We start from the raw sequence: 22489 nt of genomic DNA, 5'->3' as shown, positions 1-22489 counted from the left end.
CCCAGGCAGAGCTTTGCATAAACTCGTGCTGCATACCCATGGTCTCCAGGACTGAGCCCAAAATGCTCAAGGAAGCCAAGCACCCAGGATAACCTCACCAATTAAATATCCCTTGAGCAACTCCTTCCGTGCAGCAGTGTCCTGCGTGTTTCTGCCCACGGCAGTGTCCCATAGGCTCTTTCCTGGGCAGCTGGACTGTTTACAGGAGAAGTTGATCACCTTGGAAGGAAACTATGGGAAGGGCACTGGGTGATTATTAGTGAGGGAGTGATTTTCCTCCTCCCCCCTCCCAACATACTCTCTCTACAAAGGAAGCAGGTGATGCCTTGACTTTGAACAGAGATGGGTTTTTGCCTCAGGGGCTCTCAGCCCCTTCCAGCCCAGGTCTCAAGGGTAAGGCTGAGGTGCAAATGCCAGCCAGGCTAACTGTTTGGTACAGATGCACCTCATGTCAAACAAGTTTACCTGAACCAGGCAGCTGCTGAGTTGACAGGGCTGAGAATCTTGTTCCCAGAGGCTGCAGGCAGAGCAGGAGGAGGAGGAGGAGGTGTGCTCCCTCCTCCATGCTTGCTTGCTTGCTGGGCAGGGTGTGGGTTTTGGCAATGGCCTCAGAGAGCACAGAGGTGCAGAAGGAGCTTCTGCCCCCGCAGCAGCCTGGGAAGCACCCCTCTGCCCCAAGGAAGGGCCAAAGTGCAGACGATAGCTATCTCAATAGACGGGTGTTACGGGGTGCAACCCTGCTGTGCTGGAAGCTGGGACATGGGTGTAGGGAAGTGACACAATGGTGGACATCACTGGGAGAAGTTCTTCCCTTCGAGGCTACCGCAAATTAGCCTTGTCCCTGTGATACAGTTCGCTGGGGGGACACCCTCTGATGGGAGGAATGGGGTAGTGGTGAGACTATCTTGCATAGAGGCCGATATCAAACCTCTGTTGAGCATGCACATCCCATGTTAGCCTGAGACTCTTGGAATTGAACTTATGGTTTTCCCATATCCCTTCCCATAGCCCTGAGGGGTCAGTGGGAATAGACCAAGATCTTGGCTTGTTTCTGCCCAGATACCATCGCTGCATGATCCCATCTTGCCTGATTCCAGTCTCTCTAATGGCTCCTTAAGCAAAGAGGATGCAGAGGGTAGATGGAATTCCTATTTGCATTTGAGTTTTTGGCAATGTTGAGCTCTCCTACCTCATACACACTCCTTAGAAACACCTTCCTGCTCTCTGGGCAATGGTCTGCTGGTGAAAGCTAGTAGGATGATCTCATACCCTCCAGCTGCTGCTGCACTGAGTCAGCTATCAATTGCTTCAGGTCCTGTGGGACAGGGGACCTCTGATTTTCCTCTGCAGTAGCCCCTTGCATAGGGATGAATGAAGAGGTTGCGTCTTCCCCTCCCCTCACTGCTTATTGCTCTGCGTGGGATGTTCACATACCTCCTCCATGAGTTTCAGAGCACATCCCGTTGTTGAGGCATGGGTTGCTGCTGCAGGCGCCAGTGGGGGAGCAACACTGCTTTATCCCCACTGCTTCCATGACTTCCTTGGCTTGCCCTTTCCCGGGCAGGAGAACCACTTCTCTGCCATTGATGGCAACCACGTCCAGGCAGCCCCTGAAGCCCCACGTGACTCTCTGAGACTGGAGCGGCTGCCGGAAGCCCCCAAAAAGCAGATCTCGTCTGCCCTGGGAGATACTACAGGTCCCCGGCAGCTGGAGAGAGGCGTTTCCCAGGCCATCGATGAGCAGGCGGACAGATGTATTCTTCACCTCCAGGAAGACTGAGTGCCACTCACCATCACTCACAAAACGTGAGGAGGAGAGGTTCCCGGTGTAGTTCCCCCGGCAGCTGTACCCAAGTTGAGGCACTCCGTTAACCATCTGCAAAACACGTCCCAGAAGTCACAGTTAGCTGTGATACAGGTGCCTGCTGTTCATGGAGGCTTTCAACATTTCTCTTGCTGCTTGTTCCCCTCTCTCCCTGCCTAAATGTTGAGAGTCAAGATGAATCCCAACTTTCAGGCTAGGCAAATGCAGCTCCTTTCACCCATATTAAGCTATGCATGGATCAATGAAAGCCTGTTTAAGTGACTGCAACCTCCTTTATTTTCCAAAATCTCCTGGCACAACTTCACCTGTGGTCCTTCCCTGCAACCTTTGACCAGTATGCAGGGAGGGAGGCTCATCTTTCCATGTAACAGGGTACAGAGCCATGTGATCATGCTCCTGCAGCTGCTCACCCCTTTTGCCCCCTTTCTGAGCCTAATCAGAGCCCTGGTATTCAGACTATCCGTAATGCCATCACCAGTCACAGATGGACTCTTATTCTGGGCCAAGTGGCCTTTATTCTGTTCCCACTGTCTCGTTAGTGGTGGGGAAGGTGCTGGAGCAGTTGCCCCTTTGGCATGGGTGAGGGTGCTGAAAGGACTTTGTCAAGGAGGAGCACTGGCAGCTTTCTCTGGAGGAGGCAAGGAGGAGTAGGGAGACAGAGAAAGGAATTACTGTAGTACCAAGCTCCTAACCAGCGTGCTGGAAAGCCAGGCCAAAGCTGCCAGTAGGTGCTGCAATTCGGTCCTTTATCAGCAGATGGGAGGGAGATGAAATATTGAGCTGCTAGAAGTGAACCACACAGTGTCTTCTGCATTAAACTGGGACATCAAAAATTCCTATTTGCGGCCCAAGATTAATCTTTAAAACCCGTATGGAGGCAGGAGAAAGGAAAGGTTAGCTGTGTTGTTTCAGGGTGAGGTCAGGGGTAACCCCCACTTTCACCTTTTTCTCCCCAGCGCTTTGTTGATAAAACCTCGCTGATAGAAGCCAAGAGCCTATGGAGAAGGAGAAAAGAGATGGAAATGGAAATATTCATGGAAAACCTGCGGAGCTTGCTATGTAACATCAAGCAATTAATCCCAGGCAAAACAGATCTCCACGGGGGGCATTAGAGACAGCGAGGAGGGTGATGCTTGGAAAAGGCTAGAAGAGGAGTGATTATGGGCTATGCTGAACTCTAGAGGAGCCTACATATGATAGGATGGGACTACTCTGGAGGGGTCAAAGTAGAGAAGAACAACAGTTAACTCTCAGAGAAGCCCATGGTATAAGTAAATGCCAGTGGGAGGAGAGAGTAACTGCTGACAGAAGGCAGACCTAGACGCAGCTGGCACACGCCACTGGGAGGGCCTCAGGGCAACATGTGTGTAAATCTCTTTGCACAACTGGCAAGTGCATCAGAGAACTCTGTCACTTCACTTTATCTGGAGGAACATGATTTCACTTCAGATGGGTCTGTAGATTGGGCTTATCAATTTCTGAGGCTGGGAGACAGCTGAGAACTCGATTCCCTGGAGCAAGAACTGACAGACTGCCAAGTCTTTCCCAGCTTGCCTGGTTTGCCATCCTCTTGCTGCAACTTATTTCTGAACATCAGGGGAGCTTAGTGATTGGAAGGGTGATGATATGCATGCCCTTGGGAGAACTCATCCTCCACCAAATCTACAAACCATCAGTTATGATTCTTTCAAAGCCTTGGCTCCTAGCTAGAGTACTGCTGTCTAAAAAGCTTAAAATCTTGAGGGATTCCTTCAGTTGTTTCAGGCCAGATGATCTAGAAAAGGTTTGATCCCTGGTTAATAAAGTGAATCAGGGAAGAAATGATTCACAGGCAACTTTATGGTGGAGGCTTTATGAATGTTTCCTATTGAAAAAATTGTGGAGACACCCGAGTACAGGAGATCATGGGCACACCGTACTTCATCAATAATGAGTCTTTTCTCCCTTGATTCCGTGTGTTAGGCCTGGCTCAGTAGAGCTTCCTGCCATCTCATCCTTTCTGAGCACCATCTGGAGTGCTGAACTACTCGGTGACTCTCCTTTCCAGAGATGGGGCAGAAAGCTAGAGACCCTTCCTCAGAAGCCAAGTTTTTCTCACCAGCCCTTTGCAATGCAGCTTAAAGTCACTCTTGGAGATGGGTACAGGACATACGGATGATGTTTCTCTGCTCTTGCTCTTAAGGAGCAATGGCTGTGGCAGCAGGATCTTGCAATATGTACTTTGGGCAGGTCCCTTGGGCGTTGGCTGCTGTGCAGCTCTCTGTGTAGGTCGTTTATAACAGCGGAAAGAAAAGTATTTCAAAATAGGAAGATGAGGTTGTGAAACCATGAGAAGGGATGAGGGAATTCAGGGACAAGATGAGCGCTTCCAGGCAGGTTACAGTGTGTAGATCTCAACGTGATTATTCTTAGGGACAATCTCTGTAAGCTGATAAGTATATCCTATGATCTTGGTCTCCTATTAGTCTGAATTTAATTGATGAAGAATATGCAAAAACGCCTATTCTTTGGTCATCTGCTGCTTTCCTTCTGTTGCCAAAGTGGAAGAGTGAGATAATCTTTGAATGCTGGGTAGATTCAGTGTGCAGTCACGGGGAGAGCAATCAGACTGAAATGTTCCTGGCTCTGCAGGTATCTTAAACAGTGAAACCACCTGAAGAAAGTGGTTGAAAAGAGTGGGGGTGTGTGCTGAGAAATAGCATTTGAGACTGTTTTTTCTGTTCTGTCCATTACTGTAAAGGACCTTTAATTTGAGGTGCATTTGATTAGACACAGGACCTGACTGGCACACGCTCTGATGCAGGTAAAGGCTGGTCATATCATTCCCAATCTCAGAGCTCACTTGTGCCCTCCTTGTCTCTACCCTATTACCCCAAACCTCTAGCCTGATGCATCTGCCTCCTCTGTGCTGGATTAAGCCATAATGTGGTCTGGCAAATGGTTTGTGTGTTCAGTGGCAGTCTGACTCCACTCCTGAAGTCTGGGGACAAGATTTCCCTTTGCTACAGTGGGGAAAATTCCACCTGGTAAATTCTTTGCTCTGAGAGGCGAGATATAAGAGAGGGATGGAGAAGCAAGCTGTAAGGAAAGACGACGATGTAGATCTAGCATATGGGTGTATGCTGCCTTCAAACCAGAGACTAGTGTGTGCATTCACAGATGTAAAAGATGATTCACTAGCTGTGGTTGCAGGAATTGCCAAACCGTGCTTGGCTCTCACTTGGTCTTCTCAAGTCTTATTTAGCTAGACGAATTACTAAGGTTACATATTATTGCATCGTCTTTCTGTGATTCCCTTCTCTGAAAGAGTAAGGATTTTTTAACATTGGAAAGAAATCCCCATGCATTGCAATACATACCTCCAAAGTGGCATGGTCAGTCCCGTTAGCATGGAACACGACAGCGTGCAGCTGGTGAGTCTTCAGGCGAAAGTGCATGTGCCAGGAGCCGATCTGTGAGTGCTGGTACCAAATGTAGCTGTGGCCCCCAAACCTCACAGCTGTTCCTGGAAGGATAATGAGTGAAAGATCTCATCTTTGTCACGCTTTGAGACTGTAGACTGTATCAGGCCTTGTCTCTTTTTTCCAGCCTGACACCATAACTCTCCAGGAACAGTTGCATCCACAGCAACCGATGTACAGCTGCACTGCATCTCCCACAGCTCCCATTTGGAGCTCCCAGTATTTCTTCTATGTATTCAACTGTAAAACAATCCTGTAACAGCAACCTGGCTATTTCTGTCCTATAGCACCTTCAAGGTGCCCTCAGTGTGTTCTACAACACCCTTGAATTTCCTCCTCCTTAATAAATCTTTATATTATGCTATGGTATCCACCTACCATTCTTGCCCAAATGATGCTAACCTCTATCCCTGCTCCCTCCATTTATTCTAGAGTGGGTATAACAAATATGTTTTATTTGGCTTTCCTCAAATTTATCAGTTAGTCTGCGCTTTGCTGAGTCTAGGATCAACACAGGAGCTCAAGATTGAAATTCTGATCACTGAGCTTCATTCCCTGCTAGGCATAAGTGACTCTTCCCAATGAGATAGATAGATGTTGCTGCTATTAAACGCTACAGGAGATTTAAAAAAAAAAAAACAACCAAAAACCTACGTGAAACTTTCAAGCTCTAATATCTAGATTTGTCTTTGAAATTGCGGTCAGAGTTGTTGATCATTGGGCAACTTAATTCCATGGAAAGTCCAGGTGTTTTACAGTGTACTTGGACTGGGCAGTGCTAGGTTGACAGTTGGACTTGATGATCTCAAAGGTCTTTTCCAACCTAAATGATTCTCTGATTCTACTGAAGGAAAACATGATATGCCCAGGTTTATAGGGTGGGACACTACCAGGAAGGATTGCTTACCATTGCAAGAACAGATTTGCTCTAAGCTGTGCCGTGGGGTGAGGACGCTGAGTCGGGCAGTGCTGTAAGTAGACATCATGCCTGGATCGAGCTGAATGGTTTCCTTGCAGACACGGTGGGCACAATCTGACCCATGACACGGCACATGAATTGCTTTCTTCATCCGGAGACCAACGAGTTGGTCCATCTCCCCAGCTGACACAGTGATCTTATTTGCGAGGACCCGAGGCTCAAACAGGGAGCCATGTGGCTCTCCAACAGCCAAGAGAAGGTCCACTCCGTCGGAGGTAGTTGCAGGCTGTAAGCTGGCCATGTGGATGTTTTGGCGCCGGGTGACAAGGATATTTCCCAGAAATCTCTGCAAGTTGCGCCAATGGTCCCCCACAAACTCCTCAGGGGAGAGGTGACGGAAGTGCAGCACCACTGCTTTGTCCAAGGCCTCCTGCGTGAAGCACCACACATGGACGTTGACGCTGGTGGTGGCTGTGAATGTACCATCGCTGACTGTCACGTTCAGAAGATAGTGGCCATGGGGAAGCTTGTTCCCAGCAATGATCTTCCCATCTGCAGCCCCAACAGAGAAAAGCCCTTCCTGGGGCACTTCTGCCACCAAAGTGTACACCAGTGTGTCATGGGGGTCTCGGTCCGTGGCGTGGATCTTGCCCAGAACGCCACCTCGGAAGGCTTCCTCATTGGTGGTGATGAATATTTCCAGGGGAAGGGCTGAGGGGGCGTACTGGCTCTGCTCAGTCACTTGGATATTTATAAAAGCAGATGAGGACAGGGGAGGGATACCACTGTCAGAGACCTGTCAAGGAAAACAGAAGGATCCATTATAGCCACATGCTGACTTACTGTAGCCTCACCTGACTGGACAGGCTGATAAGGTCTTGCGAAGAAGAGTGCCTTGCAGGGAGCAATGGGTGGAAGCTGTGAGGCAGCGTGTTGGGAATGAAGAAGGAATGGGAAAAATCGGCAGCAGTGTTGGACCTCTGCCTGAAGATGTTCCCAGGGAAATGACAGCATGCCTTCCAGCATGGAGACTAATCGGGACCTTCTGCTAGCAGTGGGGTCACGCTCATTTCTGTGTGTGCTTATCAGCAGCTGAGGCACACCTGAGTGGCTCTGATTTCCTGAGTATTAATCAGCTGTAGAGATGTTGCCAATCTTTGGGGTTCCATGCATAACTGAGTGTACAAAGATATAAAGCAGTTACACATGTCAACACCTTTGTTCCTGGAGTATTTAAGCCTGTGCCCCACCTCTGACTGTGTCTGTCTAGCATGAGTCAAGGAACCTCAAAATAAAAAATTTTGAATAATCAAATTATAGCATAAATTTCTCCCTAATTTTAGGCAGTTAGTGGTTGAGGTTTATAATATAGTTGTATCTAACTTTTAGGACAGCTACCATTACTGAAGAAGTATGTACTTTACATGTTATTATCCTTTTGTTTGTAATGGACTACCCTTACTGATAACACTGAATATTAATTAATTAACTTTGCAACAACAGAAATCCTCTCTGAAGAGACATTTATACTTCTTCTTAAATGACAGGGATACTTGGAGAAAGTTTGTAGGACCAGATCCAGGTATCACTTTAAACTGGAAGCCACTAGAATGATGCTAGGGAAAGCATCTGTCTAAGGAAACTGCTGGCAGAATATTTCTCATGATCATATTATCTGGTTTTTATCACTGCAGAAGCTGTCCCCATGTTCTTATGGGCAGACTGTGTGGAGAAAGGAGCCCTGGAGCTGGCTCCAAGCTACACAGTTTGTGCCTGGATTGGATTTCTCCAAAGCCGGAGATATTTCCATCCAGCTGTGCCATCCTAATCTCATTTTGTTGCTACTTAATCTGGCTGGGGAATTCAGATACCAGGACAGCAAGGCAGGCTCTACCTGGACTTGTAGTAGGTATTGTTCTTTCGTTCTTCTGTTCAGGACGGATGATGTCACCAGCAGACCATTTTGGGTGACATCAAAAGCCTTCCCATCATTGCCCTGCGTGATCTGGAATGAATACGGTGGTCCATTTTCTGGGGAGTCTCTGTCACTCATAATCAGCTCCAGGACGCTTGTACCCACAGGAGCATTCTCCTGAAAAGAGGAAAGGTGCTAGTGGAGAGAGGCGAGCAAAAAGACAAGACCCATGGGAATCCACAGTACCCCTAGAGCTGCTGGACAAGGAACAGGGAAACAAATCCCACACCCCGTGTACATGCAGACTGAGAGTCTTGCCAGCAACAGCAGAGAGAGACCCAGCGGTGGCAAGGGAGTCCCTTTCATGGCATTACATATGTGGCAGCTAAGTGTATACAGCTGAGCTGATGCCCTGGCTTTCCCCTTGAGTCAGATCAGCACAAGAGCAGATGAAAGCGTGTTCTGTGTACGTTTCTTTCTGAGTACGCATTGGTGTTTTGAGTCCAAGCAACAACGGGGCTGCAGACAGGATGATGTTTGACCGTGTGCTTGGGTCTGCTCTTTACACTGTGGTGTAGACATGGATGATCACAATGGGGAAAGGGGCTGCTGGTCAGGTGTGAAAAGTGTGAAAAGCTCTGTGCTCTCTGTACTGAAAGGGCAGGAGGTGCCTGAAGCTATTGAAAAGAGAAAATGTCATCTGTTGGGAGAATATCTGCCCCTGCAGATGTTACCAGTTCTTTGTGGCAATAAGCACAAAGCAACAGTGTGCTTCATCAGTGTCTCACCCCTCTGCTTCAACACCAGCCCATGCACTCTGAGACAGACTGGGAGAACAAACCGCCTCCTGGCTTACCTGTACCACCACGCTGTAGTTGAGCTGGAAGAACCGAGGAGGGTTGTCATTGACATCAGACACGTGGACATGTACAGAGACATCACTGAACTGAGCAGGGTGTCCATTGTCCGTGGCTCGAACTGTCAGGGAATAACTGGGGATCTGGAGGATTTGTAGTGCATGATTACTTGGAGAAATGGAGGACTGGTAGCTTTTTCACAATGATGTTTTACCCTGCTGCAGCTTGTTGAAATGCTTGAGGCCATGCATTGCACCATAACAATAGCTTTGCCCTTGGCTATGGCTCTCCATCCATAAATCTCAAAGCACACTGCTAAAGAAAATCATCTTCACAGTAGTTGCAGAGAAGGGAAACAACTTGCCAAAGACGGATGAGACCAAGCTGGGCAAACATCTGTCAAAAGTGGTTTGAACTGCTACTGGTTTATGAATGAGAGATTGCCCAGATGACCTTTCCATCTCCTCCCCACACCTGTTTTCTCTACTGCTCTGATGCAGGGAAGCAGAAACCAACCATGTTGTTTTCCAGTTTGGGGCTGAATCTCACATAGCCAGCTTGAAGCACTAGTGGAGCAAACCAAAGCCCAGAGTTGTGACTGCTGAAGGCTATATTGCCTTCCCTAAAGCCCAGCCTTCCTACAGCAGTATCTATGTGTCTAGAAAATGAATGAATGAAAGAATGCCTTCTGCTTACAGTATTACGAGTAGATCATTCAGAAAACAGGAGACAGTTGGGTATACTGTGCTCCCTCTGTCTTTTGGGGCACATCTGTTTAAGCCTTCCTGTTCCTGTTTTCTTGAACTCACCTCTTCCCTGTCCAGATGCTTGGCGATGCTGATTTGCCCATTTTTGGGTTGAATGGCAAAGTGTTCCAGCGGGTTCCCTCCCACGATTGAATATGTAATCTGATTGTTCATTGCTCCGTCTAAGTCATCGGCTGACACCTGCAAGGAGAAAAAAAAGCTAGGACCCCTCTTCCAAAAAGGCCATGGAGGAATGGGGGCAGGACCTTTGCCAGGACAAAGGTTGGACTTGCTAGGACAAAGGTTGGACTCGATGATCTTAAAGGTCTCTTCCAACTGAAACTGTTCTATGATTTTATGATTCTATGACCTGCCTATCATTTAAGGGTATTGGTTTGAGCTTGCCCCAAATGAGGAGGAGGAAGGAAGGTGGTTTGCATAAGTGTCATTCACTATTTTTTTCAAGACAAAACTCAACACGGCTACAACAATGACTTTCTCCTTGTCCCTTTCCTAACTTTACCACCCTTGTGATGGTAACAGTCTGGGCAGGGAACTCCACATGGAAATACCTTGGGCTCCACTGTTCTGCCCAGGGAAGCCTCTGCCTTCCCCAGGTCACAAGGATATTTGCCTTCTGCAGGCATTTTAGTTCTCTTGGGAGGTCCTCAAAGCTCCTGAGCCCGCCCCTTAGGTATCTCAACCTTTCACTTAAAGATGTCTTATAAGGCAAAGTGTTCTCCCTGTCTATGGAGTTTCAGGAATTCTGGCAATTATCCTTTTTTAAAGTCATGCTTAAATCTTAGGTGTTGAATGTCACAAACATACTGAGGTGGCTGTGTCCAAGGAAAGGTAAAGTGCAAAGGAAGAGTAAATAATGCATAGCACAAGTAAAAGAACAGCTAAAATCAGCTGGCCTGATTCATAATCATACCGTGAGGATGATTTCTCCAACTGCAGCATCCTCCCTGATATCAGCGAAGTAAGAGTCTTGGATGAACTCTGGTGCGTGGTCATTGATGTCGGTTATGTTGATCACCACCATGGTCACATCGCTGAGAGAAGCTGAGCCCTTCCTTGTGCCCTCAATGGATAAGTAATACTCGTGACTTGCTTCAAAGTCCAAGCTCCCATTGATGTATAAGGCACCTGCATTGGTAGATGGATAGAAAAGGACAGAAGATACTTTGAATGAATGGCACGTGAGGTTTCTTGAAATACTGGAGATATACTGACACGATTGCCAAACTGCCAGCTGAAAAGGTGCTGTTGACCTGACTTTGAGCTCCTCTGGTTAAAGAGGATACTGAAGGTCATGGCATCACATAAAACAAACTCTAATTGAACTGATTCCGTCATAACCTGCCTCACTCTGGTATCAAGTGTTTGAAGAGGTGAAATAAACTTTCATTCTGGAAGGTCTCCAGGAATCTTGATTGGAGAAGATCTGGGACAAAACAGGATGAGACTCCAGCAGTGCTATTGAAAGCTGTGACCAGTGCAGTGGTAGAGCATCACTGAACTGTGCCATAGGCAGGATGAAAAGGTGTGAGATGTAGATGCAGAGTTCTACAGGAGAAAAAGGTGTGTGACAAGATGCTGTGATTTGTAAGTGAGGCTTGGGATATGACATAAAAGGAGAAGGCTGTTAATCTCAAAAAATGAGTGAGGAATATGGACTGAAGACATAAAGTGAAAGTGAAAAAGAAAAAAAGGAGGGGGATGGACATGACACAGCAGAATGTGCCTGTGCGCTTCAATCCTTTCCTGGATTCAACACTGCAACTATTACAAAATTATTCCCTGGAAATGACACTGTTGTGTGTCTTTTAAGATGTATAAACTAATAGGAAGATTGGTGTGGAAAAAAATTAGCAAGACCCTTGGAGACAGAGAAGCTGAAGAAGGCACTGTGGATGAGGATGTAACAGCCAAGGGCAGAAGGCCATTGATGACACAGCCAAGGGCTTGTTTCAGGGAGTTAACATTGGCCTTCAGATAACGGCTCTTATCAGATCCTTGTGCAAACAGAGCAGTGCTTTATTTGGCTAGTAAACCTGGCTCAACACTTGCTCATGGTTAACAGATTGGTATTATCCACATTTATTGAGTGCCACCTAATAAAGCTGCCTGTTAGCCTAAGCGGCAGGTCCCTTGTGGGATCAGGATGGAGTTTTTAAATGAAACCATGTTTTCCTGCATTTTGAAGTGGAAAAATTTCCCCATCACCATCCATGCTCTCCATGTATTCCTCATTCCCTTGGACCTGTCTCAGGTCTCAGACATATATCAAGAATCTCTCCATTAATTTCAGTAAGATTTGGATCACCCCTTAAGTGACTTGGCTGGAAAAATTTAGGGTAGAAGAGAAGAGACTGTATGCCCTACCCTTGTTCTAGCTAAAGACAGAGGGCAGCAGAAGTGCAAGCCAAATGGAGAAGAACCAGAGAAGACGCATACGAGGGCAGCCTTTAATGTTGGGTCAACTTGGACCTGCTTGGGCATGAGATCATCCTACCTGTGTTTGAGTTGAGCTGAAATTTCCCGTGGTCGTTACCATTCACAATTTCATACTTGATCTCTGTGGTTTCTGCATTGTCCCTTGTCAAGGCTGACAAGTTGAGGACTTCTGTGCCCACAGCCACATCTTCTTTTACCATGGCCACGTATTCAGGGGCCAGGAAAACAGGCAGATACTCGTTTAGATCCACAACGGAGACAGTGACGGTACCAAGAGCAGAGAGAGGTGCTGGGGTGCCCCGGTCGGTAGCACAGACTGTCAGCTCAAATGCTGAATGCTGCGAATCCTTCAGAGGCTTTTCCAGACGGATCACACCTGTGGTTTCCTCAATGGAAAAGTGTCCGTTGGCAGAGTCAGACAGAGAATAGACCACCTCAGCGTTGAGACCTGGGAGGACAAGGGACAGGCTGCATTAATTCAGGGTAGGAATGCTGCTTGGTTTACTTTTTTTTTTTTTTTAATCCATTAGGACTATGTGTACTTAATGACCTTAAATTCCTAGGGAAAATGGAGGCTGCATGAACATTGCGTGTGCCCCTGTCTATCTGTAGATTCAAACATCTAGCCATCCTCACCATCATCCATCAGTATCACCTGTCTGTACTTATTGGTGCTTCTGATTTTTAATTCCCTTGTTTTTAAATGTAATTTCCCTTCATATCTGCTTCCAAAGCAGATAAATATGATCTTGTTTCCCTGTCATTGTAAATTCAATCTCTGCTGGAGAGGTTTATTCAAAGCTCCTTTCTTAGGAGCCTTACCTATGCTTCTGAGAATCTTCATGTCTTCAGAAGGACATCTCTATCCATATCATCTACCCTATCTGGATCTAAAGCTCCTTTTTTCCTTATTGTGCTCATTCTTGACCTTCATCTTTGCAGAGTTTCTGTCCAGTTTGGATCCCAGACAAACCGTGTGTCACAGTTTGCACTGTGCATCACGGTTACAGTTATTGAGTGTGTCCTCAAAGTTTGTCTTTGAATGTTTCTACAGATACTGCACTTCCTACAGGGTCACAAAAATGCTGATGACAACCTGCTAGTCAATAATGTATCAGCAATGAGATCCAGGCACATCTTCGCCAAGATTCAATCATCTATGCCCATTGCTGGAGCCCTTCCCTAGGTTTCAAAGGTTTCTATTGAGGGTGAAAGATGAACTCTACTAAAAAGTAAATCTCATTCTGAGTCACCTTCATCAAGGTCCCTGGCAGCAACCACAGCGATGGGTGTCTTTGTTGTGGTGTTGTCAAAAACGGCCACAGCGCAGTGACTGGGAAAGAATCTCGGTGCGTTGTCATTCGTGTCCTCCACAATCAGCGTTATATCTGCCTGGCAGGAACGGCCTCCACCATCAGTCGCTTTGGCAACAAGATGGTACATAGGCTTCTGTTCGCGGTCGAGAGGTGCAGATGTGGTCAGTTCCCCTGTTAGAAAGAACAGGACATGGTCTTGTCTCCTGCAGCTGCAGCCTAGAAGAGCTCAGAGAGGTTCAAGCATGCTGCCTTCCTGGATGAACCATGGGAGACAACAGGTCTGGTTTGAACACCATTTGTAATCCAGCTAATAGCAGTGATGCGTCCACACCACATTGCTCAGGGCTATTCTCAGATCACTGCCAGCCAGTGCCCTGGAAGAGCTTGGCACAGGGTGTCCTGCAAGCCGGGCTGAACTTCATGCAAGTGATGCCGTCATGGGATAAAAGTGCTCGTAAATAAATTATGCTTTTAAACACCTTTATAAACCCTGCTGTATTAAGCTTTCTGCAATGTAATGAACCCCAGGTGATCTCTAGAATGATCATCATGTCTGTTTGGGCAAATATAATGCACAAGACTGAACAAGATTTTTTTTAGAGTTTAGAACTTGGGTCTTTGGCTCAAGCCAAATATTTGCTGTTCTCCCCCCCTTGAGTCGTGGCTGTTAGCAATAGTGTCTGCCCTTCATCTTAACAATGTTAGTGCCAACATTTGTAAAGAAAGCTAGCAGGAAGACGCAGAGCTCACTCTCCTCTATACTGTATTTCAATAAAACTGCCTGTTTGCCATTCCCTCATAGCTTGGGAGAGCTGGAATGAACAGTCCTTTTGTTTGTTCAAGAGGAGGTAAGTGTTGAGCCACACCAGGAGCTGGCATTACTTAGGAGTGGGTGAGGAAGAGGACAAAAGCATCCCATTGCCCAGCTCTCACCTGTGTGTGGGCCCAGCCGGAACTCCTCTGCACCAGGGCCGTGGAGGCTGTACGTTATCTGGGCATTGCTGCCAACGTCAGGGTCGGTTGCTGATATTTTCAAAATGAAAAGACCAGGCAGAGCGTCTTCAGGAACTCTCCCAGTGTAGAATATCTGGCAAGGACAGAAGGTGTCATTGGCATCTCAGCTGTCTCCAGAATACCTTCATCCCATATGGGGAGGAACAGACTAGCAGAAGCTTTGTAGAGAAGGATAAACCATATGGTTTATAGGGGAACACGATGTGCCTCGCATTGCCGGCTGCTGGGGTGTGGACGGGGACCAGTGAGCTCATTTCATACAAGCCTTTGAATCTCCTTTGGGAAGCAACCACCTCTGTTCTTTCTCACCATGGGTAACATCCATACCAACGATCAGCTCTCTACAGTAACAACCCTCCTGATGGGAATCTCTCAGCTTAGCAGGATATAAAACTCAGTAATTTACATGCCCCTACCCAGGAGGCTTCCTGGCATCGTTTATCTCCAAAAATTATCCTTCATAATGCTTAGGTGCTCACTTACTGCTGGCAAACATGCTTGGAGGCTAGATTTAATGTTCTTGCTTGACATGCAGCTTAATTAAAATTGCTAAGCATAATGAAAGCAACAGGATTGTGTGAGAAGAATTATGACAGGTCAAACCCTCTTCACATGCTCTTTCTGTTCTTTCTTCCTTGCTGTCATGTTCTTTCCTTCCCAGCTGCTCCCCTTGTGCCCCTAATGTCCCAGGACAAACATCTTACCTGGCCACACTCAGGGCTATTGTCATTGATATCCAGAACAAAAACTTCCACTTCAGTGGTAGCCTGAAATTTCCCATCGGAGGCCATAACCTTGAGAAGATATTTCTCTGTATCTTCTCTGTCCAGAGGCTTCTTGGAAGAAATTGTCCATTCACCCTCGATTTGGTTGACTGTGAACTGTCCCAATACGTCTCCTTCTAGAAGGGGGCAGGAGGCAAGGAAAAAAGGCATTTACTGAGTGCTGAAAATCAGAAGTGATAAGGAAAGGGGTTATAGGTGTGTCCATTGTTGGTCCCTTAGGAGAGCTGAAAGACTTGCAGTGGTGACACAGAGAGCGCATTGGTGTCATATCAGGCAGGTGAGGAGCATTTGGTCTACCTCACCTCACAGCTGAGCAATACCCTGCCTGTTTCTGTTATTTGCTGTCTGCATATTACACTGGAAGGAGGAAACAACTCCTGATTGCAAAAATATCTCGGTAACATTCTGCAGACGTGCATATTTATTGCCTCAAAACCACATTGTCTCACCTTCCTAAAGCATGTCAGTCTTGGTGCATGTTCCTAAAGGGATCTGAGAGTTGCAAATACCCTGCAGACATCGGTTGGATCTTATTGTTACAGTACCATGTGTAGTTGTACTTCCTTTTAACCTACAGATGTCTTTAATATATAGCTGCACTTTCTAGGGCTACTTTTTGATTCTACAAGAGCCAAATTATGACAGACAGGTAAATCCAAACTGGGCAGGCTCTCCAGTCCACCAGATTCATGCTGCTCCTGCTGGTGTTACACAGATTAGACTTTAAATAGGGTGGATGCTGCCCCTCGAGAATCCTTCTTTTTGGCAAGGAGCTGGTGTCCTCTGCTGAACCCACGCCATTGGGCAGAAGGAGGGAGCACATTACTTAATGGGAGGCAATGAAGAGAGCTGGCTGCAGGGCTTGTTTGTGTTACGCTCTGAAGGGCTTTACACAGCCGGGTAAATTAAATTCACTCTCTTTCTGCTTTCATTTGCGCTGCGGCGATGAGGCTGTGAATCTGGAGGCACAATGAGACCTCTGCTAGCCCTTCTGACACTGGGAGACTCCGGCCCATGATCAGATTTAGTTTCCTTTGTGTTTGAAATCAATGTGCATGTGAGCAAGGGGAAGCCAGGCTCTGTGTTCACCTCCTCCTTTCTTTTGCTGCAGCGCTATACTACAGTTGTGTTTCTGTGTTTATGGGTAGAGTTTGACCTATGCTTCTAAGTACATAGCAGAGAGAGCATATTGTATTCACCACTGCCATAAATGTGCATTCTCTCAGGTTTAAATTAGTTAGAAGTTATTACTATCTTTAAGGTGGCAGAAATGCGAATACATAAATGGATTGAATCTTTCCTCCCAAAGGCTTGCAAACACCTAGGCATGCCACGAACCATTTGGAAGTTCCAGCATTCCTCCTCTGTTTTGGATGGTTACAATAATAGATAACAGGCTGTAGCATGATCTGACTGACCCTGAAGGGTCCTCCTTTGTTTGAGTTTGAACAAACATTTTAATTTGAAGTATCTGTTCTGGGTCTGAGAAAGACCCTTTGGGGGTCAAAAAGTACTGTAAAAATCAAGCTTTTACTTGTGCAGATGCACAACAAATACTCCGGTATAACTTTTTTGTTGTTTTACAGCAGTGGTTAATTTTAGTTGGCACAACTGATGTTTCAGAGATGCAAGAGTCATCTTTAGTATTTCTTGTTAGCCAAAACCTTCACTAAGATTGGTATGAGAGTCTCAAATATCCACCAGAGTGGTTAACTGCAGTCTTGTGAGGTCTATTTGTTTGTTAAGTCAAAGTGGCTTCATAGGAAACACATTTAATACCAGAAATTTATATACATCCTATGTGCATATATGTAGTTATTAAAAAACACAACCAGGCTACACATATGTGTGATGTGTAAACTGACTGCACCGTTTGCACGAGAAAAAGCTGGGTCAAAGAACTTAAATACAGGTCACAGTATGTATGTGAGGAAAAAACTTCCCTCCTGCTCTACCACTGCTTCTGTCCTTCCAATAAGTATTACAATTACACTGTCTTAATTATTCCTCTGTTAAGAAACTGTAAATAAATATATCTACAGTGCTATGTAATTTTTTTTTTTTCCCAAATAAATGGGATGATTCAGTGGTGAGATAGTTATTACAGTGATAATTCCACCTACTGCAGTTAGTTACTAAAGGGTTTTGGATACTCCAGACTCATTTAACTGAAGAGTCCAGCTCATGACAGAGCTTGGGCTTCATCTGCTTTTGATAGGACTGTCAGCATAACACTATTTCTGTATTAATATTCTGTAGGACAAAGTACCAAATCCTCACTTTGAGATGATACTTTATTCTTGCTAACTGGAGATTTAAAGTCAGAAAAAACTCACCAGTTATGTAGCACGTGACCCGCCGATTCTGCTCAGAGATGTCTGCATCGATGGTACTCAGTGTGACAACAACCTGCCCTGGCTCCGCATTCTCGATTACCGATCCTTTATAGAAATCTGAGGTGAACTGTGGAGCATTATCATTTTCATCAGAGACAGTGACCTCCACCAAGGTTTGGGAAGAGAGCTGAACTTTCCTGCCATGGTCAGTGGCCACCACATAAAGCTGATAGATCTCCTGATCTTCACAGTCCAACTCTTTCAATGTGGTGATCCAACCACTCTCACTGTCAATGGTGAAGAGTCGTTGGAGGTTGCCAGATTCTGCTTCCAGACTGTAGGTCACCTGCCCATCACTTCCCATGTCCTGGTCATTTGCTGTCACTTGAATGACTGTGGTTCCTGATGGCATGTTCTCCATGACAAAAGCTTTGTAGGGATCTGCCTCAAAAACAGGTCTGTTGTCATTGACGTCCTGCACTTGGATGTTCACAGAGACCAGAGAGACCAGCTCAGTCTCCTGATGTGAGCAGTGAGCCATAACATCAATCTGGTACCACTTGGTGGTCTCATGATCCATGGCCTTTTTGATTTTCAAAACCCCTGTTCGCTCATCCAGTGTGAACACCTCATCCTTGTTACTTTCTGTAGTGGTTCCCTTCACCAGGCTGTATATGATGGGATCCTCTGCAAAAGCTTTGACTGACCCTATTTCTGATCCCTCTGGAAGATCCTCAGATGCAGAAAATGTATAAAGGGGCTCAGAAAACCTTGGCAATGTCACCTCCCTGGGGACAATCTGAAGATTCACTGGGACAAGGGAGTTCCAGTGAGGGGGTCTACCATCTTCAGCTTTCACCTTGAAGTTAAAGGCTCTGTTTTCTAAACCAATGAGGCTCTCCTTGACCTTAACGACCCCAGTGGCAGCATTGATCTCCACAAGGTCTTCTGCCACATCTTCCACGGAGTCAACAGAGTAAATGACATCTGCATTTGCACCTTCATCAGCATCGTAAGCCAGTACCTGGATGACGGGGGAGCCTTTGCTTACATTGGACTGGATGGAGAGTGTGTATTCAGAGGCTTTGAACTGAGGTGGGTTGTCATTCTCATCTGTAAGGATTATTTTGACAGTGCAGAAGGCCACCTTCCCACCCCCATCCTTTGCCATGACTTTAATGGCAATGACTCTCTCTGTTGAATTTTCCCTGTCCAGTTTTTGCAGTGTAGAAATATGGCCTTTATTGTCTATGGAGAACTTCTCATGGGCGAGTTTATTTATGATGGTATAGTCTATGGTGCCATATGGGCCACCGTCTGGGTCAATAGCCAACAGCTCAATCACTTTGGTACCTATCTCAGCATTTTCTGCCAGCTCTGCCTCGTACACGTTCTGCCTAAAAGAGGGGCTGTATCTGTTGGCGTTTGTGGTATTGATGTACACAGGCACAGTGCTCTTGAAAACTCCATCTGAAGCAGAAACTCTGAGATTGTAAGATGACTCCAAGTCCTTTTTGCAGCGGTTGAACATGGATATTATTCCAGAAGTGCTGTTGATAGTGAAGTGCCTATTGTCGTTGCCAGAGAGTATCACATATTCCAGTCGGGTGGTGTCTCCACTATCGGGATCCAGGGCCTGGACTTTTATCACGATGTGCCCACATGTAGCCATTTCACTTACCTTGGCTTCATACTGAAGCTGGCTGAACTCAGGGGGATTGTCATTGATGTCTGTCACATCTACGATTACCAGGGCATCACTGCTAAGTGGAGGTATCCCATGATCTGTAGCTCTCACTTTCATGCGAAACTGTTGATTTTTTTCATAATCAAGTGCTTGAGCTGTTGTTATTTGCCCTGTGGTGGCATCAATATTAAAGAACTTGGTAGCCTCTGAACCATCATCCAAGATTTGATAGGAGACCACTTTGTTTCTGCCTGAATCCTTATCAGAAGCAGAGAGCTGGACAACAGGGGTCTGTGCTGGCAAACTCTCTGAGACAGATGCTGTGTAGATGATCTGAGAAAATATGGGGGGATTGTCATTAACGTCCTCTACCTCCACCTCTACTCTGGCTTCTGAAAATGATCCTAGCGCTGTGTCTGTGGCTCTAATGGTGAACGTGTGTTTTGTCTCTAGCTCGTAGTCCAGCTGACCTGTGACAGTAAGGACACCAGTTTTGAAGTCGGTGCTGAACAGCTTCAGGGAGTCTTCTTCCACGATGTTGTAGATGAGGCGTAAGCCTTCAGGGCTGCGAGCCTGTATGTGGAGGATAGATGTGTACAGGGGGATGTTTTCTGGCACCTTCACTCGGTAGTACAAACTTTGGAACAGAGGGTTAGATTTGTTCCTCACACTGATCACAACCTCCTCTTCAGCACTGAGGGGAGGCTCGCCCTTGTCCTTAGCAATGACTCGGAGGTTGTATTTATTTAAAGCCTGATAATCAAGAGGCTTCTTAAGCGAGATGTCTCCTAGGTAGGGATCAATCCAAAAGTATTTGTAGTCCTCTGTAAATGAGTAGGTAATGGCTCCATTATCGCCTACGTCTTTGTCTGTTGCTGACACCTGAAAAAGTACGTCACCTGGCTCTGTGCCGTCCTGCACTGAGGTGTAATATGGCACATTCTCGAACTGCGGTGGATTGTCATTGACATCCTCTACATAGACCCTGACTGTGGCTTGGGACACTCTTGGTGGGTTCCTATTGTCTTTCACTTCCACAGCTACCTCGTGCATGTCCTGTATTTCGCGGTCAAATTTCACACCCTTGGTCTGGAGTACTCCTGATGCCTGGATCATCTTGAATCTTTCCTTTCCGTTCAAAAGTGAATAGAAAAGTGGTTCATTTAACTGGTATCCCCTGACCCCAAGAACAGTGAGAGTCTTCTCATCTGTAGAATTCTCCATCACAGTTGCTGTATATACATCTTGATCAAATTTTAAGCCAGTACCTTGTGCTTGTGTTAAATTTAACTTAACCAGAACGGTACTCTTATATAAGCCATCACCAGCTCTGACTAGGAGTTCACGATGGCTTCCCAGGCCAGTAGCATTAAGAATGGAGATGAGACCTGTGAGTGGATGAATATAGAAGGCATTATCAAGGTTCCCTTCCACGATGCTGTAGGTCACCTCTGAATCTGCATCTTTTGCCTGCACTGACAAAAGCTCCATCCCTGGGTGGGCAGGCAGCAAGACAGAAAGCTCATAAGTGTCTTCGAAAAAGACTGGAGGTGAATCATTCACATCTTTAACATGGATTGTGACCTTGGCTGGCTTGGATGCAAATAAGCTAGGACTTCCACTGTCACGCACATGTACACTGAAGTGGAAAACTGGGGTGAGCTCATAGTCTATATCAGCACGACAGGTCAGTGTCCCTGTGCTGGGATCTACTGTGAAATATTTCAGCGCCTCCGGTTCCAAAATCTCATAGACCAGCAGAGCATTGGAGTCTTGATCAGCATCTGTTGCATAGGTCACAAGGGGAGCATTGCTTTCATCCAGAACCATGCTTTGTGATGGAGCATTCTCCATGATCCAGCCAACGAAGGAAGGCTTGGCGAAGATGGGCACATTGTCATTCTCATCTATGACATAGATAAGTACCGTTGTGTCCACAAATGCTCCAGCCATGTTGGTGCAACGAACTTTCAACTGGTAAAAAGATACCTGCTCAAAATCTAAGCTCTTCTGAGTGGAAATAAGGCCTGACTGGTAGTTCATGGAGAACACTCCATCTCCATTTCCATCTTTTATTTCATAGCTGACTGGTGACAAACTTGTGGCTGAAACCTGGATCAGAGGAGAGCCAACAGCGGTGGATTCACTGATATCTGTGATATATTCGGCCTCTGGAAATTTTGGAGGTGTTCGATCAGAGGGTCTAATGCGGACATGTACTGTAGCAGAATCTTTAAGCTGCGGGAATCCCTGGTCTTCTGCCTTTACAATAAGAGTAAATCGCTCCTGCCTGGATGGGTCCAGTTTCTGGGCAACAGTAATAATTCCAGAACATGGGTCGATGCTAAAGAAACCTTCCCCATTACCTGCAAGAAGAGAAATTACAAAGTGAAGAATGCAGACACCCTGTTAGTTTTGGTTTTGTGAACCTCTTTTCCATAGATGCTCCTGATTTCAGACCTAATTAACATCTGTTTCTTTCACTGGGAGACAGCAATCTTCATTAATTTCTAAATAATTTTCAATCTAAGAACAATGAACCCATTGAGATCTATGAGCTAAGTTTTAAATCAATCAAAAGGTAAATTAGAGGTAAATACCCTTCTAATTTGAGCATATTTAGTGGTGGCAGAGCATGTGCTTGAAGCTTTTGCCTCGTGTGCAGAACACGGTAGCAAAGACTCTACTAGTTCCTTCAAGCCCTGTCATGCTATAATTACCAATATTTCAGGAGCAATTAAATTCCTCAGTCCTTGATCTAAATTGCAGCGAGAAAGATGGAGCAAAGGATGGCTTGTCTCCTGCAAAGAATTTACCTGCTAAACAGGCAGTGTGACACAGACACAAATATTTAGGTTTTTACCTTTAGAATAAATGATAAAATACTTGCCTGCTGAGCTTGTATGACCCAAACCCACCATCAACCAACACTGAGAGGGTGCTCACTTCTCCTCAAGGATTTGTTTCTTGGTAGAAATGGTGGAAGTGATTTTGACTGTTGTGGGAATCTGAGTACTTTTGCCTAACAACTGAAGAGGGATCCCTCCCTCAGTTCCCATGGATGAGAAGAGCGGATTTTAAGTTGTTCTAGCTCGTTCAATCACATATTTTCTTAGACCAGTGACTCAACATTGAGCTGTCTTCTTAAGGAAGGATGCTAATATTTCA

The 22489-nt window shown here is 46.0% G+C and overlaps 1 protein-coding gene across 1 annotated transcript in view; it reads right to left on the bottom strand.

Moving 5' to 3' along the window:
• The window catches only part of FAT2 (FAT atypical cadherin 2), a 46680-nt gene that overhangs the window by 5245 nt on the left and 18946 nt on the right, over positions 1-22489 (bottom strand). Inside the window, exons 9-20 of the mRNA XM_086470841.1 lie at positions 17635-21687; positions 15218-15414; positions 14433-14586; positions 13437-13670; positions 12242-12631; positions 10658-10872; positions 9787-9924; positions 8977-9120; positions 8100-8297; positions 6194-7001; positions 5185-5330; positions 1435-1876 (exon numbers count right to left, since the gene is read on the bottom strand). Of these exons, the coding sequence (XP_086326967.1) occupies positions 1435-1876; positions 5185-5330; positions 6194-7001; positions 8100-8297; positions 8977-9120; positions 9787-9924; positions 10658-10872; positions 12242-12631; positions 13437-13670; positions 14433-14586; positions 15218-15414; positions 17635-21687 (7119 nt within the window). The remainder of the gene's footprint in view (positions 1-1434; positions 1877-5184; positions 5331-6193; positions 7002-8099; positions 8298-8976; positions 9121-9786; positions 9925-10657; positions 10873-12241; positions 12632-13436; positions 13671-14432; positions 14587-15217; positions 15415-17634; positions 21688-22489) is intronic.

The sequence above is a fragment of the Leptosomus discolor genome, chromosome 10 (assembly GCF_034619465.1).
Source record: "Leptosomus discolor isolate bLepDis1 chromosome 10, bLepDis1.hap2, whole genome shotgun sequence".
NCBI classification, from domain to species: domain Eukaryota; kingdom Metazoa; phylum Chordata; class Aves; order Leptosomiformes; family Leptosomidae; genus Leptosomus; species Leptosomus discolor.
This window is presented reverse-complemented; position numbering and strand designations above follow the sequence as displayed.